Source organism: Sinohyriopsis cumingii, chromosome 17 (genome assembly GCF_028554795.1).
Source record: "Sinohyriopsis cumingii isolate HCF-2022 chromosome 17, ASM2855479v2, whole genome shotgun sequence".
NCBI classification, from domain to species: Eukaryota; Metazoa; Mollusca; class Bivalvia; order Unionida; family Unionidae; genus Sinohyriopsis; species Sinohyriopsis cumingii.
The window spans coordinates 92,501,969-92,519,595 of NC_142977.1; the positions used below are offsets into that span (position 1 = coordinate 92,501,969).

Consider the following 17,627-nt stretch of genomic DNA (forward strand, 5'->3'; position numbering starts at 1 on the left):
TTCTTATGCTTTGTTTTAATATAGGTATCTAAAAATATGGACCTTTTGACCTCACTTGTGTATTTGATTTTTTATGATTTTTTATACTAGGCCGCTGATTGCGGCATTAAATTTGTACATACAAACTGGCCCCAGCCCCCTTAACTGGCTGTAACCATGTGTGGAGATAGAATGAACCTCCACAGTGGAGAATTCTCAACACAGACAATGTGAGCTAACTCTTCTGGCATCTTCAAACACCTTGTGGAGACTATTTATGACATCACTAGTGAGTGCTTTTAATGATGAGTTTTGACCACATTAAATTTACCTCAATGATAACTTCTATGCACACTGTGCAGGTACTTTCTCAGACAGACAGACATATACATAAGCATTAAAGTTGCAGTGGGATAGCAAGGCCTTATGCACTGATGCAGGAACAAAAAACAGAAATATCAAAATACCATGCAATAAAATTTCTTGGATTCCCAGCTCTCATTTCCCCCAGCCCAATTACCATGCAGAATGTACATTATGTGTAAGGTTTAGTAGGACGTCAACAATTCTGGTTATACGGTGCTCAGTAGAAGCTGGGTTGTTTGTAAAATATCAACCTAAAAAGCTGTCAAAATCTTAATGAAGATAAACCATTCTTAATATCTTTAACAGTTAAGTTTGTGATCGACAATGTCACATGACTTTCACAAAAAATTGAAATTATAATCCAAGTTGTAGTTTTTTGCTGTTGTTATGTCAGGGTCAGGCATTTCTTTTCTCTTCATTATTAAACCTAGAAGTGTTTAGAAAAGCATACTAAAATTCAAAATCTGATTTCAATGTATATGATGATAATTAATTCTAATTGTGATAAATTTCATCACTATGCACAGATCTTGCTCATAATAAATCTCAAGGATATCTTGATGATTTAAGTATGTTTACCAAATTTACTCAAAATTGGATAAATACTGCATCTAAGGTGGCAAGAGGTTGAGTCAATCACATGTGGAGGGATCTTGCTCATAATCAAACTTATGGGAGGTCTTGATAATATAAGCACATATTCCAAGCTTCCAGAATGTTAACAACATCATCCAATCAGATGCCTGATCACCTCATTAATATGCATGGATCTGCTCATTATCATAATCATCCAAATGCTTGATGACAAAAGCTCATATTCCAAATCTGATTAAAATTAAATAGGATCAGAAATATGACTTCCAGAATGGTAACAAGAACAGCCAAGCAAATTCTCCAAATTAATATGCAAACTGTATATCTTGCTAATTATCAAACTTGTCCAAAATCTTGATGATATAAGTGTATATTCAAGTTTAATCAAGTCTAAATATAGATAAGCAAATTCCTGAAAGTATTTGATAAAATGTTGTTATACAAAAACTGCATTCTGGTGGTTAATCATGAAAAAGATTCCACACCTGACATAAAAAATATCCATTTCACTTGATGAACGTTCATCAACAAGATATGAAAGTATTAAATTTTAAGTAGAAATGTCTATACAAACAAGTAAAACTGACAGACCAGGATTGCTTGGTGCTGTTTGGTGTTTTAAGGCACAGCAACATAATTAGTTTGTTTAGCACCAAATCAACTGCTGTAAAGAGACTTCTCAAGGACACACTAAGGTAGCCAACCCAGGCTGATCTGACTGAAATTGAAGCCAGCACACTCACTACTGAGCCACTGTGGCTCCTGCCTCCTTTAATCATCTCTTACAAGATGCTGGAGAAAACACTGGTGTTATTACACACACACACACACACGAGATGCCTGCAACGGGTTAGGATGGACAAACATACATGACCATTTAAATATCTGTAAAAGTGTGGATATAACTCACTAGCTTATACATTGAAAAAACTTAAACAAAATTTTTAATGCAAATCACCACTTTTGTCGGTACCAATTTTTTTTTATACAAAGTATGCATTATTTGTTTCAGCAGTACTGTTTAGTCATATATCTAGACTGTGTTATCGGTTTATCTGGCTCAGTTTTGCTTACTGTTTTACAGGACAGCAACATTAAGAGGTTATTTAGTGCCAAGGCAATTGGAATAAAGTGCTTATCCCAAGGACAAACTATTGCAGCCAACCTAAGGCTGATTCCTTGGTAGTATTTAAACTTGGACCCATATGAACACAAGTCAAGCACACTGACCACTGAGCCACCAAGGATCCTACCTCCATTACTTGACTCTTAGGCCATGCAGAAGAGTGCATCATGACCTGTTAGGGGAGAAAAAGCAGAACTCCAATTAAGAGTAATGACAATGAATGATCATCAAAAGAAAGCAATTCTCACCTTTAACAAGACGATCTGATCCTCCTTATTTATTCGTACAAAGCCTGGGAGACTCTTGGCATATTCTACAATGAGATGTGTTATGATCACAGTCATCTTTGCTAGCTGTGACAGCATATCCTCACCCGATATCTCAGATGTACTGCCACCTTGAGGCAAAACCTGTTGTCAAAGAAATATTAGTAATACTAAGATGAAATATACTTTCAAATAGCTAAGTACAGCTGCATTATGCATGCTAATGACAATAAATAATGAGATTAAGTATACTGTAGATCAGAGGTGGGCAAACTTTCCAGTGCAAGTGCTGCATACACAAATTTACACCTTGTCGCGGGCCGCATAGTTCATTAAGTAAAATAATTAATATTTGAAACAGCAAAAACAAACGGTTTTTCTAAATAACATCTAATTAATTTTCAGTTGTTAATATGTTGTTAATATTTGAAAACTTAAACTTCACAAGAAGCACATTTATTTGATAAACAGTGTAACATAAACAGAGTCAGTGTGAATGATGACTTGTTCCTAGGCCGCATGAAAACCCTTGGCGGACTGCATGAAAGCCCTTGGCGAGCCACATGTGGCCATGAGCCATAGTTTGCCCACCCCTGCTGTAGATACATTACATACTGTTAGAGCGAAAGCTAGACTGAGTATAGATGCAGACCCCCCCATGACTTCCTGTGCTGTCATGTCTAAAGCTAGACTGAATTCAGATGAAGACCTCAAATGACTTATTATTTTATTAGATTGGAACTTGGGGCCCCTGAGTGGCTGAGTGGTCTAAAGCGCTCTCCATTACAGATCACTGCCATCTCACCTCTGTCTGCACTGGTTCGAGTCTCGAATTCAGCCATTGTGGGTATGTGAGAAAGCTTGCCAGTAGCTTCTCGTGGGTCGGTGGTTCTTTCCAGGGTTTTCCCAGGTTCTTCCTGTCACGGAATGGTGTAAAGGTTGTTAATTAAATACATGTACTCGGGTTTCGTTTCTTTTCGCTGTACAATGATGCCCGAGGGTGATTATATCAGGGTCTATTGTATTTCGAAATCGTGAGTACGATTCGTCCTGTGCCACACGTGCAAGGTGCCTTTGATAAAGAATAATGAAAATTCTAAAGGTATAAATACGTTACTACATGTAAAGGACCTTTACAATACTAATGGTTTTGTCAGCTCCAGCTGTAGGGCTGAGTGAGTGTTTTGATGGTAGGAATATCCGGGGTGTCCGGTGTTGTCAGAGGGTAGAAACGTCCGTGTGTCCGGAGCGTTTAAGGTGCCGGAGCGTCTAATGTCTAGATATGGTGCACGGGTGACGGAGTGCATCTCCACACATGTATTTTTAGCTGTATGCTAATTTTGGGTTAGTAAGACCCAGTGTATTATTCAGGACTGGAAGGATAGATTGTATATCCATTCTTGTTTAGTGACATAATTTCGCTACCTGAGCGAATACATTTTTTTTACTATGTGTAAACGCTTACACTGTTTACTATTTGAGTGAACTATATTCATCTTTCCATTATTGAATCATTTGTGAAATCATTTATCCTGTATTTAAGGGTTACTGAACTAATTTATTTGTATATTTTTTCCATCTTTGAAACTGTGCGTTTTTTATGTTAAATAGATCCAATATTTGGATTATAAATACGCACACATCTTCCTCATTCACTACTCATATAAATCGTCACATTAAACCATATATCTGTGTCGTCAAAACGTGTTCTGTTGTTAATCCGAAATATCCCACCGGGTTATCTTGTTACAAATGGTGTCAGAAGTGGGATCATTTCGGATATAACAGAGCACTGAAATTGTTTTATTATATTTGTATGCTTTCTGTGTGTTTCAGATGCGTTTGACAAAGCACCAAGGTTAGGTAGATACCTAATATTACTTTATTTTTTGTATTTAATATTTTTGTTGCATTTCGTGAAAGAAAATACGGTTTGTGGTAATTACGTGGTTTGTATAAAACTGCACTTTAAGGTTGGTCACCACCAAACTTTTGAAATGACTTCTATGAAAGAACTGGTAGAACTGGGGAAACAGTTTGGTTATGAGGGGGAGTCCCTTAGAAATTTCGTTCGTGAAGAACAAGCCCGGGAGAGGGACCAAAGATTAAAGGAGAGCGAATTAGAGAGGGAAAAATTTGAAAGGGAACAACAAATAGAAAGGGAAAAAAGGGAAACCCAGAAGGAAATGATAGAATTAGAGAAGTGTAAGATCGAACTAGAGAAACAGGCTGAGAGGGAATTAGAAAGGGAAAAAAGGGAAACCCAGAAGGAAATGATAGAATTAGAGAAGGATAAGATTGAACTAGAGAGACAGGTGAAAGGCGAAATGGATTATATCATTGATATGGAGGGGAAGTCCAAGACATTTCACGCCAATATGCTTAAACTCTAAGTAGCGAGACCTGGACAAACGATTGATAAAGGGATTTTGAATGTAGTATGCGTTGCGGTGATAGAGGATAGGTCTGGTGACGAAGCGGAATTCGTCTCCAGCACAGAAATACCCCTTGAATACCCCATGGACGTTGGTAAAGAAAGTATTGACCAGATAAATGTATGCCCTGAGTTATCGGAGGGTCAACGTACACAGATTATGGAGGTTTTGTCCAAATATCCAGATGTGTTCACGGACAGACCAGGCTGTACGGGTCTAATTCGACACGAGATCAAATTGAATACCACTGAGCCTATCAGGATTAAAGGATATCCGATACCCTTTAATGCACGGGAGAAAATCAGCAAAGAAGTGATGAAAATGTTAGACCAGGGAGTGATCGAACCTTCAAACTCCCCATACTCGTCCCCCGTGGTGTTAGTCAGAAAGAAAGACGGGACCAACCGGTTTTGCATCGACTTTCGGCAATTAAACAAGATCACCGTATTTGATGCAGAACCAATGCCAAATATGGAAAGTGTATTTTCAAAATTGGCAGGTCATAAATACATTTCCAAATTAGATCTAAGCAAGGGATATTGGCAGATACCCATCGCCGATAATGTCCGCGAGTTGACGGCATTCGCGACTCCCAAAGGACTGTTTCAATTTAAAGTTATGCCTTTCGGTTTAGTCAACGCCGGTGCGTCGTGCGTTCGTCTCATGCGCAAATTATTAAACGGAACGGAAAACGTCGACAGCTTCGTAGACGACATCTTTGTTTACACGCATACATGGGATGAACATGTTAAGGTATTATGGGATCTGTTCAATAGACTTCACATTGCAAACCTTTCAGTTAGGCCTACTAAGTGTAGCATAGGGTATTCCAGTCTGGAATGTTTGGGACATCTGGTAAGGGGACTAGGCCAGTTGCAACCTCATCCAGATAAAATAGGAGCAATCAGGGATGCCCCTAGACCAGAGACAAAAAAACAAGTAAGGTCTTTCCTAGGTCTAATCGGGTTCTACAGGAAATTCGTCCCCAACTTTTCGGCTATTGCCAGCCCATTAACGGATTTGACTAGGAAGGGGCAACCGAATAAAGTTTCATGGGGTGTATGCCAGGAAAAAGCGTTTAACACTCTAAAACACAAACTGGTAAGTGCACCAATTTTAAAGTTGCCGGAAATAGATAAACCTTTTGTACTGAGGACTGATGCGTCCGATACGGGTCTTGGGGCTGTTTTGCTACAGGAGCAAGGGGGGATGAAATTGCCCATTGCTTATGCAAGTAGGAAATTGCTCCCTAGAGAGGAAAAGTACTCCGTGATTGAAAAGGAGTGCCTAGGTTTAGTATGGGGAATAGGAAAATTCCATACATATCTTTTTGGGAGGGAGTTTACCTTGCAAACGGACCATCAGCCGCTTTTATATTTGAATAAAGCAAAGGTCACCGATGCAAGATTGATGCGTTGGGCGTTGTCTTTGCAACCATACAGTTTTCGAATCGAGGCAATTCGAGGGTCAGAAAATGTGGGAGCTGATTTTTTAAGTAGGGTGTAATTAGCAAATCATTTCGTTCGGTCTGAAAATTGGAAGTTTTAATAATGATTCATTGTTCACATTCCGTGATTGTTCTAAAAGTGATACCACTTTTTTTTAGGGGGGAGGTATTGTCACGGAATGGTGTAAAGGTTGTTAATTAAATACATGTACTCGGGTTTCGTTTCTTTTCGCTGTACAACGATGCCCGAGGGTGATTATATCAGGGTCTATTGTATTTCGAAATCGTGAGTACGATTCGTCCTGTGCCACACGTGCAAGGTGCCTTTGATAAAGAATAACGAAAATTCTAAAGGTATAAATACGTTACTACATGTAAAGGACCTTTACAATACTAATGGTTTTGTCAGCAAGCGGCCTGCTAAAAGGATTCGCACAACTCCAGCTGTAGGGCTGAGTGAGTGTTTTGATGGTAGGAATATCCGGGGTGTCCGGTGTTGTCAGAGGGTAGAAACGTCCGTGTGTCCGGAGCGTTTAAGGTGCCGGAGCGTCTAATGTCTAGCGTCCGGAATGTCAAGAGTGACTAAGGTGACCCAGCTGTAGAGCCGTCAAAGGATCAGGGGGTCCGGAGGGTCTAATATTTCAAGTGTCCGGAGGATCTAATGTTTCAAGTGATCATAGTATTCCGAGGGTCCGGAGTCTATATTGGTTGTGAAATTGATTCGGAGGAGCTGTGGAGCGGATATGGTGCACGGGTGACGGAGTGCATCTCCACACATGTATTTTTAGCTGTATGCTAATTTTGGGTTAGTAAGACCCAGTGTATTATTCAGGACTGGAAGGATAGATTGTATATCCGTTCTTGTTTAGTGACATAATTTCGCTACCTGAGCGAATACATTTTTTTTACTATGTGTAAACGCTTACATTGTTTACTATTTGAGTGAACTATATTTATCTTTCCATTATTGAATCATTTGTGAAATCATTTATCCTGTATTTAAGGGTTACTGAACTAATTTATTTGTATATTTTTTCCATCTTTGAAACTGTGCGTTTTTTATGTTAAATAGATCCAATATTTGGATTATAAATACGCACACATCTTCCTCATCCACTACTCATATAAATCGTCACATTAAACCATATATCTGTGTCGTCAAAACGTGTTCTGTTGTTAATCCAAAATATCCCACCGGGTTATCTTGTTACACTTCCTCTACCATTAATACTGGCCGCCATGTATAGCCTATCGTGTGCTGATAAATGGCGTTAAACCTCACAACAACAACAAGATTGGAACTAAGACTGATTATACACACAGACCTAAAATCACTTACTGTGCTGTTAAATTTGACTCTAGACCAAGTATAGAGTATATCCTCCCACCACTTAGTGTGCTGTCAGATTTTACTCTAGACTGAGTATAGTCATAGACCACCCACCATTAGTTTACTGTCAGAACGGACTCCAGACATAGACCACCCACCACTTAGTGTGCTGTCAGAAATGACTCTAGACTGAGTATAGACATAAAACACCCACCACTTAGTGTGCTGTCAGAACTGACTCTAGACCGAGCATAGACAAAGACCACCCACCACTTAGTGTGTTGTCAGAACTGACTCTAGACCAAGTTTATACATAAACCACCCACCACTTAGTGTGCTGTCAGAACTGACTCTAGACTGAGCATAGACATAGACCACCCACCACTTAGTGTGTTGTCAGAACTGACTCTAGACCGAGTATATACATAAACCACCCACCACTTAGTGTGCTGTCAGAACTGACTCTAGACCGAGTATAGACATAAACCACCCACCATTTAGTGTGCTGTCAAAACTGACTCTAGACTGAGTATAGACATGAACCACCCACCACTTAGTGTGCTGTTAGAACTGACTCTAGCCTAAGTATAGACATAACCCACCCACCACTTAGTGTGCTGTCAGAACTGACTCTGGACTGAGTATAGACATGAACCACCCACCACTTAGTGCATAGTCAGAACTGACTCTAGATTGAGTATAGACATGAACCACCCACCACTTAGTGCATAGTCAGAACTGACTCTAAACTGAGTATATACATAAACCACCCACCACTTAGTGTAGTCAGAACTGACTCCAGACATAGACCACCCACCACTTAGTGTGCTGTCAGAAATGACTCTAGTCTGAGTATAGACATGAACCACCCACCACTTAGGGGGCATGTCAGAACTGACTCTAGACTGAGTATAGACATAAACCACCCACCGCTTAGTTTGCTGTCAGAATGGACTCCAGACATAGACCACCCACCACTTAGTGTGCTGTCAGAAATGACTCTAGACTGGTATAGACATAAACCACCCACCACTTAGTGTGCTGTCAGAACTGACTCTAGACTGAGTACAGACATAAACCACCCACCACTAAGTGTGTTGTCAGAACTGACTCTAGACTGAGCATAGACATAGACCACCCACCACTTAGTGTGTTGTCAGAACTGACTCTAGACTGAGTATATACATAAACCACCCACCACTTGGTGTGCTGTCAGAACTGACTCTAGACCGAGTATAGACATAAACCACCCACCACTTAGTGTGCTGTCAGAACTGACTCTAGACTGAGTATAGACATGAACCACCCACCACTTAGTATGCTGTCAGAACTGACTCTAGACTGAGTACAGACATAAACCACCCACCACTTAGTGTGCTGTCAGAACTGACTCTAGACTGAGCATAGACATAGACCACCCACCACTTAGTGTGTTGTCAGAACTGACTCTAGGCTGAATATAGACACAAACCACCCACCACTTAGTGTGCTGTCAGAACTGACTCTAGACTGAGTATAGACATGAACCACCCACCAGTTAGTGTGCTGTTAGAATTGATTCTAGCCCGAGTATAGACATAACCCACCCACCACTTAGTGTGTTGTCAGAACTGACTCTAGACTGAGTATAGACATGAACCACCCACCACTTAGTATGCTGTCAGAACTGACTCTAGATTGAGTATAGACATGAACAACCCACCACTTAGTGTATAGTCAGAACTGACTCTAGACTGAGTATAGACATAAACCACCCACCACTTACTGTGCTGATAGACCTGAGTCAATATTTAGTATTCACTCAGACCTCTCAACACTTACTGTGATGTTAGACCTGAGTCTAGACTGATTATAGACTAAGTTTTCAGTTACAGCCATTCAGAAATCACTGTTCACAACACAAAATTTTGAGTTCAAATGTTTAATAATGTCCAGGGCCCAATTTCAGCAACACAAGCCTTAGTTAAAAATAGACTCAAGACAACTGATTGGTCAATTTCAATTTACACTTAAACCTTTTATTTAGAAGAAAGTAGACACCATTAGAGAATGTTTGGTAAAACCCCATGTTGATATAACCATCCATTCAAAAGAATTAGTGACAAGATTTTCAATATGTTTATTGTGGTAGCCATATATTGAGGTCAGGTTGGCACCATTTTTATTCAGGACCCACTAAATATTATAATTAGTCTTCTGATAAAACTATGTTGATATGACTTTCCATATAGGTGGAGTAGCAATATCAAGATTTTCAAGATGACTGCCAATAGTCACCATACTGATGTCAGATCAATACCATTTTTATTTAATACCAACTAGACATCATTAGGTTGAGATATGACTTTATAAATAGGTGTAACAACAAGATTTTGAGGTAGGCATACTGAATATCAGATCCACAGGGGTGGGCATACTGACTATCAGATCCATAGTGGTGGGCATATTGAATATCAGATCCATAGTGGTGGGCATACTGAATATCAGATCCATAGTGGTGGGCATACTGACTATCAGATCCATAGTGGTGAGCATACATATCAGATCAATAGTGGTGGGCATACTGACTATCAGATCAGTACAGCTTTTATTTAAGAATAATCAGACACAGTAGGAAGTTTTCCTGTGCAATACCCATGCTTAAATAATTTCTGTTAAAAAAGAGTAGCAACAATGAGATTATGATGATACCGTTATACTGGCACCATTTTCATTTAAAACCAACTACACATCATAATCAGTCTTTCTGTGCAAAACCCCATGTTGAAATGACCTCTATTTAGATGGAATAGTGATATGATTTTTATAATGGCCACTGTGGTGGCCATATTAGATGTCCAGATGCTCCCATTTTTATTTGGTGCAACTAGGCATTATAAGTCTCCTGATGAAAACCTCATGCTGTATGACTTTCTGTGCAGAAGCAGTAGCAATAACAAGGTGTTCAAGATGGCTGCCATGGTGGCCATACTTTGCCAAAACCAAGTTTGAGAATTCTTTTCTTTTGTTAATTTTTTTTACCCTGGGAGAAAAAAGTGCTAGAGTTGGCACTGAAAAGCAGGGATGGTCGACCAACCAGAAAAACATTTGTGTTTTGGCCTATGATGTACAATTGGCATTATTTTCATTTATGCCCAATTAGACATCATAAGAAATCTTTTGGTGAAAACCCTATGTTGACATAACTATCCAAACATCATAAAAAAGTCTTCTGGTGAAAACCCTATGTTGATATGACTATCTGTTCAGGACAAGAAGTGATAAGATTTTCAAGCTAGCTGTCATGGACGCCATATTAGTGTCAAATCTGCAGCATTTTTATTTACAACTAAACATAAATCGTTAGAAACCTTTTATCGAAAACTCATCCAATCAGGAGGAGTAGTGATAGCAAGATTGTCATGATGGCTGCTTCAGCAGCCATACTGGATGACCAAACAGCGTCATTTTCATTTAGGACCAATTATACTTTGGAATGAATGTGTGCATAAAGGTTTACTGCAATCCTACAACTAGTTTACAATGAACTGTAATAAACTTGTGCTAACAGATGGATGGACCATAGACAACAAACAACAGGTCATCTCATAAGCTCTCCTCGTCTATGATCAATAGAGTTAAAATCACAATCAACCTCTTTGGTAAGTGAATTTATATATTTACCTTTCTTATATAAACAACTTATTTTTGAGTAGTAAATAACAGCAAATCTGCTTAAACTATTACAATGCCTCCACATTCATTACCTAGACATGATAATATGTAGTCAAACTGCCAATACAGATCTACTACCACCTGCCAAACTTTTCAGGAACTTTCTAAAATTGTGATACTCTAGCATAAACAGACCATTTAGGAAATGTTTTGTTTACTACCTTATTTTTCCATGTAAAGCACTAACTGAAAATTACCTAGATGTATAACACATATTCTCCCCACCGACAACCCCAGTCTGCCACTGCCATCTTTTTCAAAGTTTGCTTTATCATTGCAGATCAATTAATTTCAATGTTCTTGGCTAATTAGAACCTATTATAATGTAATTTCACATTATTAAATACTCTGTTGGTGTTGTATACTTTATGACAACACAGCCTCGTTAGAACATACTTCAGTATAAGGTCCACTCACTTATAATGCAGACACTGGTATAGCTTTTACAAGCAGCATTATAAAGAGGGTGGGAAGTATTGGACATTGAAATTCCCCAGTCCTCAAGACCTTACCAAACTTAAAAAAGATATACTCAAGCAGTCCACAGGACCTTACCAAACTTAAAAAAGATATACTCAAGCAGTCCTCAGGACCTTACCAAACGTGCAAAAGATGTACTCAACCACTTCACAGGACCTTACCAAACATAAAAAAGATGTACTCAACAAGTCCACAGGAAATTACCAAACATACAAATGATGTATTCAACCAGTCCACAGGAAATTACCAAGCATAAAATTGATGTACTCAATGAGTCCACATGACCTTACCAAACATGCAAAAGATGTAATTAACCAGTTGGCAGGACGTTACCAAACATACAAAAGATATACTCAACCAGTCTACAGGACCTTACCAAGCAAACAAATGATGTACTCAACCAGGTCACAGGATCTTACCAAACATACAAAAGATGTACACAATCAATCCACAGGACCTTACCAAAAATACAAAATATGTCCTCAACAAGTCCACAGGAAACTGCCAAACATACAAATGATGTACTCAACCAGTCCACAGGAAATTACCAAACATACAAATGATGTACTCAACCAGTCCACAGGAAATTACCATTCTTACAATTGATGTAATCAATCTGTCCACAAGACCTTACCAAATATACAAAAGATGTACTCATCCAGTCTACAGGACCTTACCAAACACACAAATGATGTACTCAACCAGTCCACTGGACCTTGCCAAACATACAAATGATGTACTTAACCAGTCCACAGGACCTTATCAAACATACAAAAGATGTACTTAACCAGTCCACAGGACCTTACCAAACATACAACACCGCTCCGGTGGCCTAAGTGGTTAGAGTGTCTGCCTCGGATGCAAGAGGTCATGGGTTCAAATTCCAGCCAAGTCATACCAAACACTTATAAAAATTACCCAAGCAGTTGCCTCACTTTGTGCTCAGCATTAAGAAGTTAAGTGTTAGGACTGGTCAGCCTGGCATCAGGATAATGTGACTGGGTGGGACATCAATGATGCCCCAGTGCTAGACATCACTATAAACTGCTACACTGCAGACATCATAGCAATATGACTGAAAAATTATTAAAGCTACATTAAAAATCCAAATCACACACATAAACTTAACACACAAATGATGTATTCATGATCCAATAAGAAATAACGATATCTCTCTTGCTAGACCTATTGGTCCTTGAAAAACTCTGGTTATAAACATATCTGACAAGCTATTGTTTAAATTCACAGACAATTAAGTCAGCATGTTTAAAAACTGGGGTACTTGGGTCAAAAACTGTTTTAACTGTTACTAAATTAGATAAAACATTTTTGCAGGATAAAGTACTGAATACTTTTAAGGTAGATGTGGAAATGTTTTAATGCATCTGCAAGATCTGCGTGATGCTATCTTTATGAAGTATTTGTGTTTGCCTGTAGTAAAAAATTAAAACTGAGCATTAAACATGCAGCAAATGCTGACTCTATCCTTTTTCCTGACCATGTTCTAAATTCATGTCAAAATAGATATTTCTGTTTGAACTGGACAGTCAGATTTATGTAGAAATGTCCTTTGACGTGATTAATGTCTACTAAATGTATTAATCAATTTCACCAGTACATGTACATATCTACTAACAGCCTATTTATTAATATATTTGCAAAAACAGAATCTCCATAAAACGTTTGTTTTTAATGTAGTATATTCATGTACAGGTAAGTTTTGCTAAAAATAGAATCAAATCAGCCTATGGACCTAGACTATGAAAAAAACTAGTTTAACATAAAAAAGGGAGATAAACTCATTGCATGAAAGTTAGGGGATAGCAGTTCTGGAGCCATAACATTTCTAAACAAGATGCTCTAGTGGCTGCAAAAGAATTTCCCAGAATTCACCATAAAACCATTTCTTCCTTTTAACAGTCTAGAGCTGAAACCAAGACATTTTTAAGCGATAACAAGATTTTTTAAATTAACTGCAGCAACAGATATACTGGATATCAGATTTGCACCATCTTCATTTAAGACCAACATGACATCATAGGAAGTCTTCTGGTGGAAACCCAACATTCATGTCTTTCCATTTAGAAGCAGTTATTATAAGATTTTCATTGCTGTCTCCTATGGTGACCATATTTAATACCAGACTGGCACCGTTACCAATTTTGACTGACAAGACAAAATAAGAAGTAATTTGGTGAATGCACAATGTCAATATGACCCCTTATCTAGGAGAAGTAGCAATAACAACATTATGACTATTGTTGCTGCCATGTTTAAAGTCAGACTAGCATGATGTTCATTTTTACACAAAACGAGACAAAATAAGAAGACTTTCAGTGGCAATCCCATGACGATAAGTTCAATTAATTCATGAGAAACAGTGATAACTAGATTCTGAGATGGTCACTGTGGTGGCCCTGTTAGAATTCTGAGTAGCACCATTTTCATTCAGGACCAACTTGAAATCATAAGTTATCAATCAGTAATAACCCGACATTGATACAATCATTCAGCCTACATTGATACAATCATAGAATCAGAAATAGCGATGAAATGATTTTCAAGATCGCCACAACTGAATATGTAAGCAGCACCATTTTCATTTAGGACAAATTTAGACATAATTTGAAACGTTTTTCATTCTGGACAAGTAGCAATAACAAGATTTTCAACTCTCGTATTGGACATCAGAGCAGTACCATTTTTATTTAGAATCAACTAGACATCATAAGAAGTCTTCTTGTGGAGACCCCATGTCAATATGTCCTTGCGTTTTGGAGGAGTAGCATAAATAATAGTTTCAAGATGGCTGCTGTGTTGGTCATATTGCATCTTAGAAAAGCACCAGTTTCATTTAGGAACAAGACAACATCCAAAGTCTTTTGTGAAAGCCCCATGTTGATATGACCATCCAATCATAAGGAGCTGTGATAATGTTTTAAAATGGCACTGTGGTAGTCGTATTGGATATACAGCTCTTCGTTGTTATAATGCGATAGATGGGGTCCATTACCACCAACTCAAGGAAAATTATACTTTCAACTCTTGTCTTTTATTTCACAATATTTTTCATTGCAATGGGTACGTAGAATAAAAAGACCTCTCCCAATTTCTTGTCTGTTATCATTTGCACACATTTGTTACTGCCACAAAATTATAATGTATCAAAGGTTCTGTTCCAGTGTCCCAAAAAATATATTCACAATACGACTCTGTTTATTTCTTTTCTCTTTTGTTTTGGATCAGGGTCCATATTGCATCTATCAAAGAGGAAAACAAAAAATGTGCTACAATTTTACATGGGTAACACTGCAATGAAGAGCACCTACACTTTAACAACCCCTAGGTCATCACCTGTTATTCACAACGATCATCTGTACTGATATTATGAACACAATATACTCACTTATAAGTCAAGACCCAGATTTGACATCATATAATGTACTGGCAGATCTGGTTCTATGCAGTTTGTTAGGAGTGATCAGAAAAACAGACAAAACATTGATCCTGATCTGCTGGCACATTATGTAATGGGAGATCAGGGTCTGTGTTGTTTGTAGTTGGACTTTAACATGTTAGCAAGTATGAATATTAGCCAAGCCTAACACTTTGTAGAACTAGGCCTACTGGATAATGTACGTGCAAGTGATAAGAAGCATAGCAACATGCCCACTTAAAAACTTAAATAAACAACATACTGTGGATATATATTCTGGTTAACTTCTAGAGGTAAGATAACAAGAAGGGTGAAGGTGCTTAGGATATGTGACATCAACCAAAACTGTGACATCAACCAAACCTGATCCTGATAACTAAACCTTGAGTATATTTATTTATATAAGTAAAATTTCAACAAAATCTTTTCTGTAATTAAAATATCCAGCCAAGAAGAGAAACAAGTCGTACAGCAACACTTTCACCTGCTGTGACTTTGACCTTTGATGTTGTTGTTGTTCTAGGGCTTAACACCATTTTTCAGCACAAGATAGGATATACATGGTGGCCAGTATAACTGGAGGAGGAAGAACCCTGGAAAACCCTGGGAAGAACCAACGACCCATGAGAAGCTACTGGCAGGCTTTCCCATGTACCCATGCTAGCCGAGCCTTGGATTCGAACCCACGCAGACAGGTGAGATGGCAGTGATCCAGAATGGTGAGCGCTTTAGACCACTCGGCCACTCGGGGCCCCTTGACCTTTGAGTTGATGGAATGATCATCTAGTCATGTTGTTTAATGGGTATCATGAAAATATCTTCGTTGTTTCATAAGTTATCACCACAAGCTATATTTTCCTTGCCGTGATCATGACTTTAATGTAGAGTGCATTACTATGGTATACAATCGACTGTCTAATCATGATTTATGTATGGATGACATTGGTACATGACCCGAAGTAAAATCATGACTGGTACATGACCTGTTGTCTCATTATGATGTACAGCTGGGAAATGTTTCATGACTGAAAAAGACATGACAGCATGTGATGCACTCTCTAATCATTACAAACATCTGGGTAATGTTTCATAAATGTGGTATGCAATGCTCTGTCCAATCATATGACACATCTTGGTAAAGTTTCATTGTCTAATCATGACAACAACTGGGTAAAGTTATTTAACTGTGGTATGCAATGCACTGTCCAGTCATGAGGTACATCTTGGTAAAGTTTCATTGTCTAATCATGACAAACATCTGGGTAATGTTTCATAACTGTGGTATGCAATGCACTGTCCAGTCATAAGGTACATCTTGGTAAAGTTTCATTGTCTAATCAAGACAAAAATCTGGATAATGTTACATAACTAGTATGCAATGCACGGTCTAATCATGAGGTACATCTTGGTAAAGTTTCATTGTCTAATCATGACAACATCTGGGTAATGTTTCATAACTGTGGTATGCAATGCACTGTCCAGTCATAACGTACATCTTGGTAAAGTTTCATTGTCTAATCAAGACAAAAATCTGGGTAATGTTACATAACTGTGGTATACAATGCACTATCCAATCATAAGGTACATCTTGGTAAAGTTTCATTGTCTAATCATGATAAACATCTGGATAATGATACATAACTGTGGCATGGAATGCACTGTCCAGACGTAAGGTACATCTTGGTAAAGTTTCATTGTCTAATCATGACAAACATCTGGGTAAAGTTATATAACTGTGGTATACAATGCACTGTCCAGTCATGAGGTACATCTTGGTAAAGTTTCATTGTCTAATCATGACAACATCTGGGTAATGTTACATAATTGTGGTATGCATTGCACTGTCCAATCATGAGGTACATCTTGGTAAAGTTTCATTGTCTAATCATGACATACATCTGGATAATGATACGTAACTGTGGCATGGAATGCACTGTCCAATCATGAGGTACATCCTGGTAAAGTATCATTGTCTAATCATGACAACATCTGGGTAATGTTACATAACTGTGGTATGCATTGCACTGTGTAATCATGTGGTACATCTTGGTAATGTTTCACTGTCTAATCATGACAAACATCTGGGTAAAGTTATATAACTGTGGTATACAATGCACTGTCCAGTCATAAGGTACATCTTGGTAAAGTTTCATTGTCTAATGATGACAACATCTGGGTAATGTTACATAACTGGTATACAATGCACTGTCCAATCATGAGGTACATCTTGGTAAAGTTTCATTGTCTAATCATGACAACATCTGGGTAATGTTACATAACTGTGGCATACAATGCACTATCCAATCATGAGGTACATCTTGGTAAAGTTTCACTGTCTAATCATGATATGCAATGCACTGTCTAATCATGTGGTACATCTTGGTAAAGTTTCATTGTCTAATTATGACATACATCTGGGTAATGTTACATAACTGTGGTATGCATTGCACTGTG

General features: G+C 38.2%; 1 protein-coding gene across 1 annotated transcript in view; it reads right to left on the reverse strand.

The window, feature by feature from the left end:
- The window catches only part of LOC149779429 (ecdysone receptor-like), a 110,967-nt gene that overhangs the window by 25,765 nt on the left and 67,575 nt on the right, over nucleotides 1-17,627 (reverse strand). Inside the window, exon 5 of the mRNA XM_089940090.1 lies at nucleotides 2,314-2,475. Coding sequence (XP_089796216.1) covers nucleotides 2,314-2,475 — 162 coding nt within the window. The remainder of the gene's footprint in view (nucleotides 1-2,313; nucleotides 2,476-17,627) is intronic.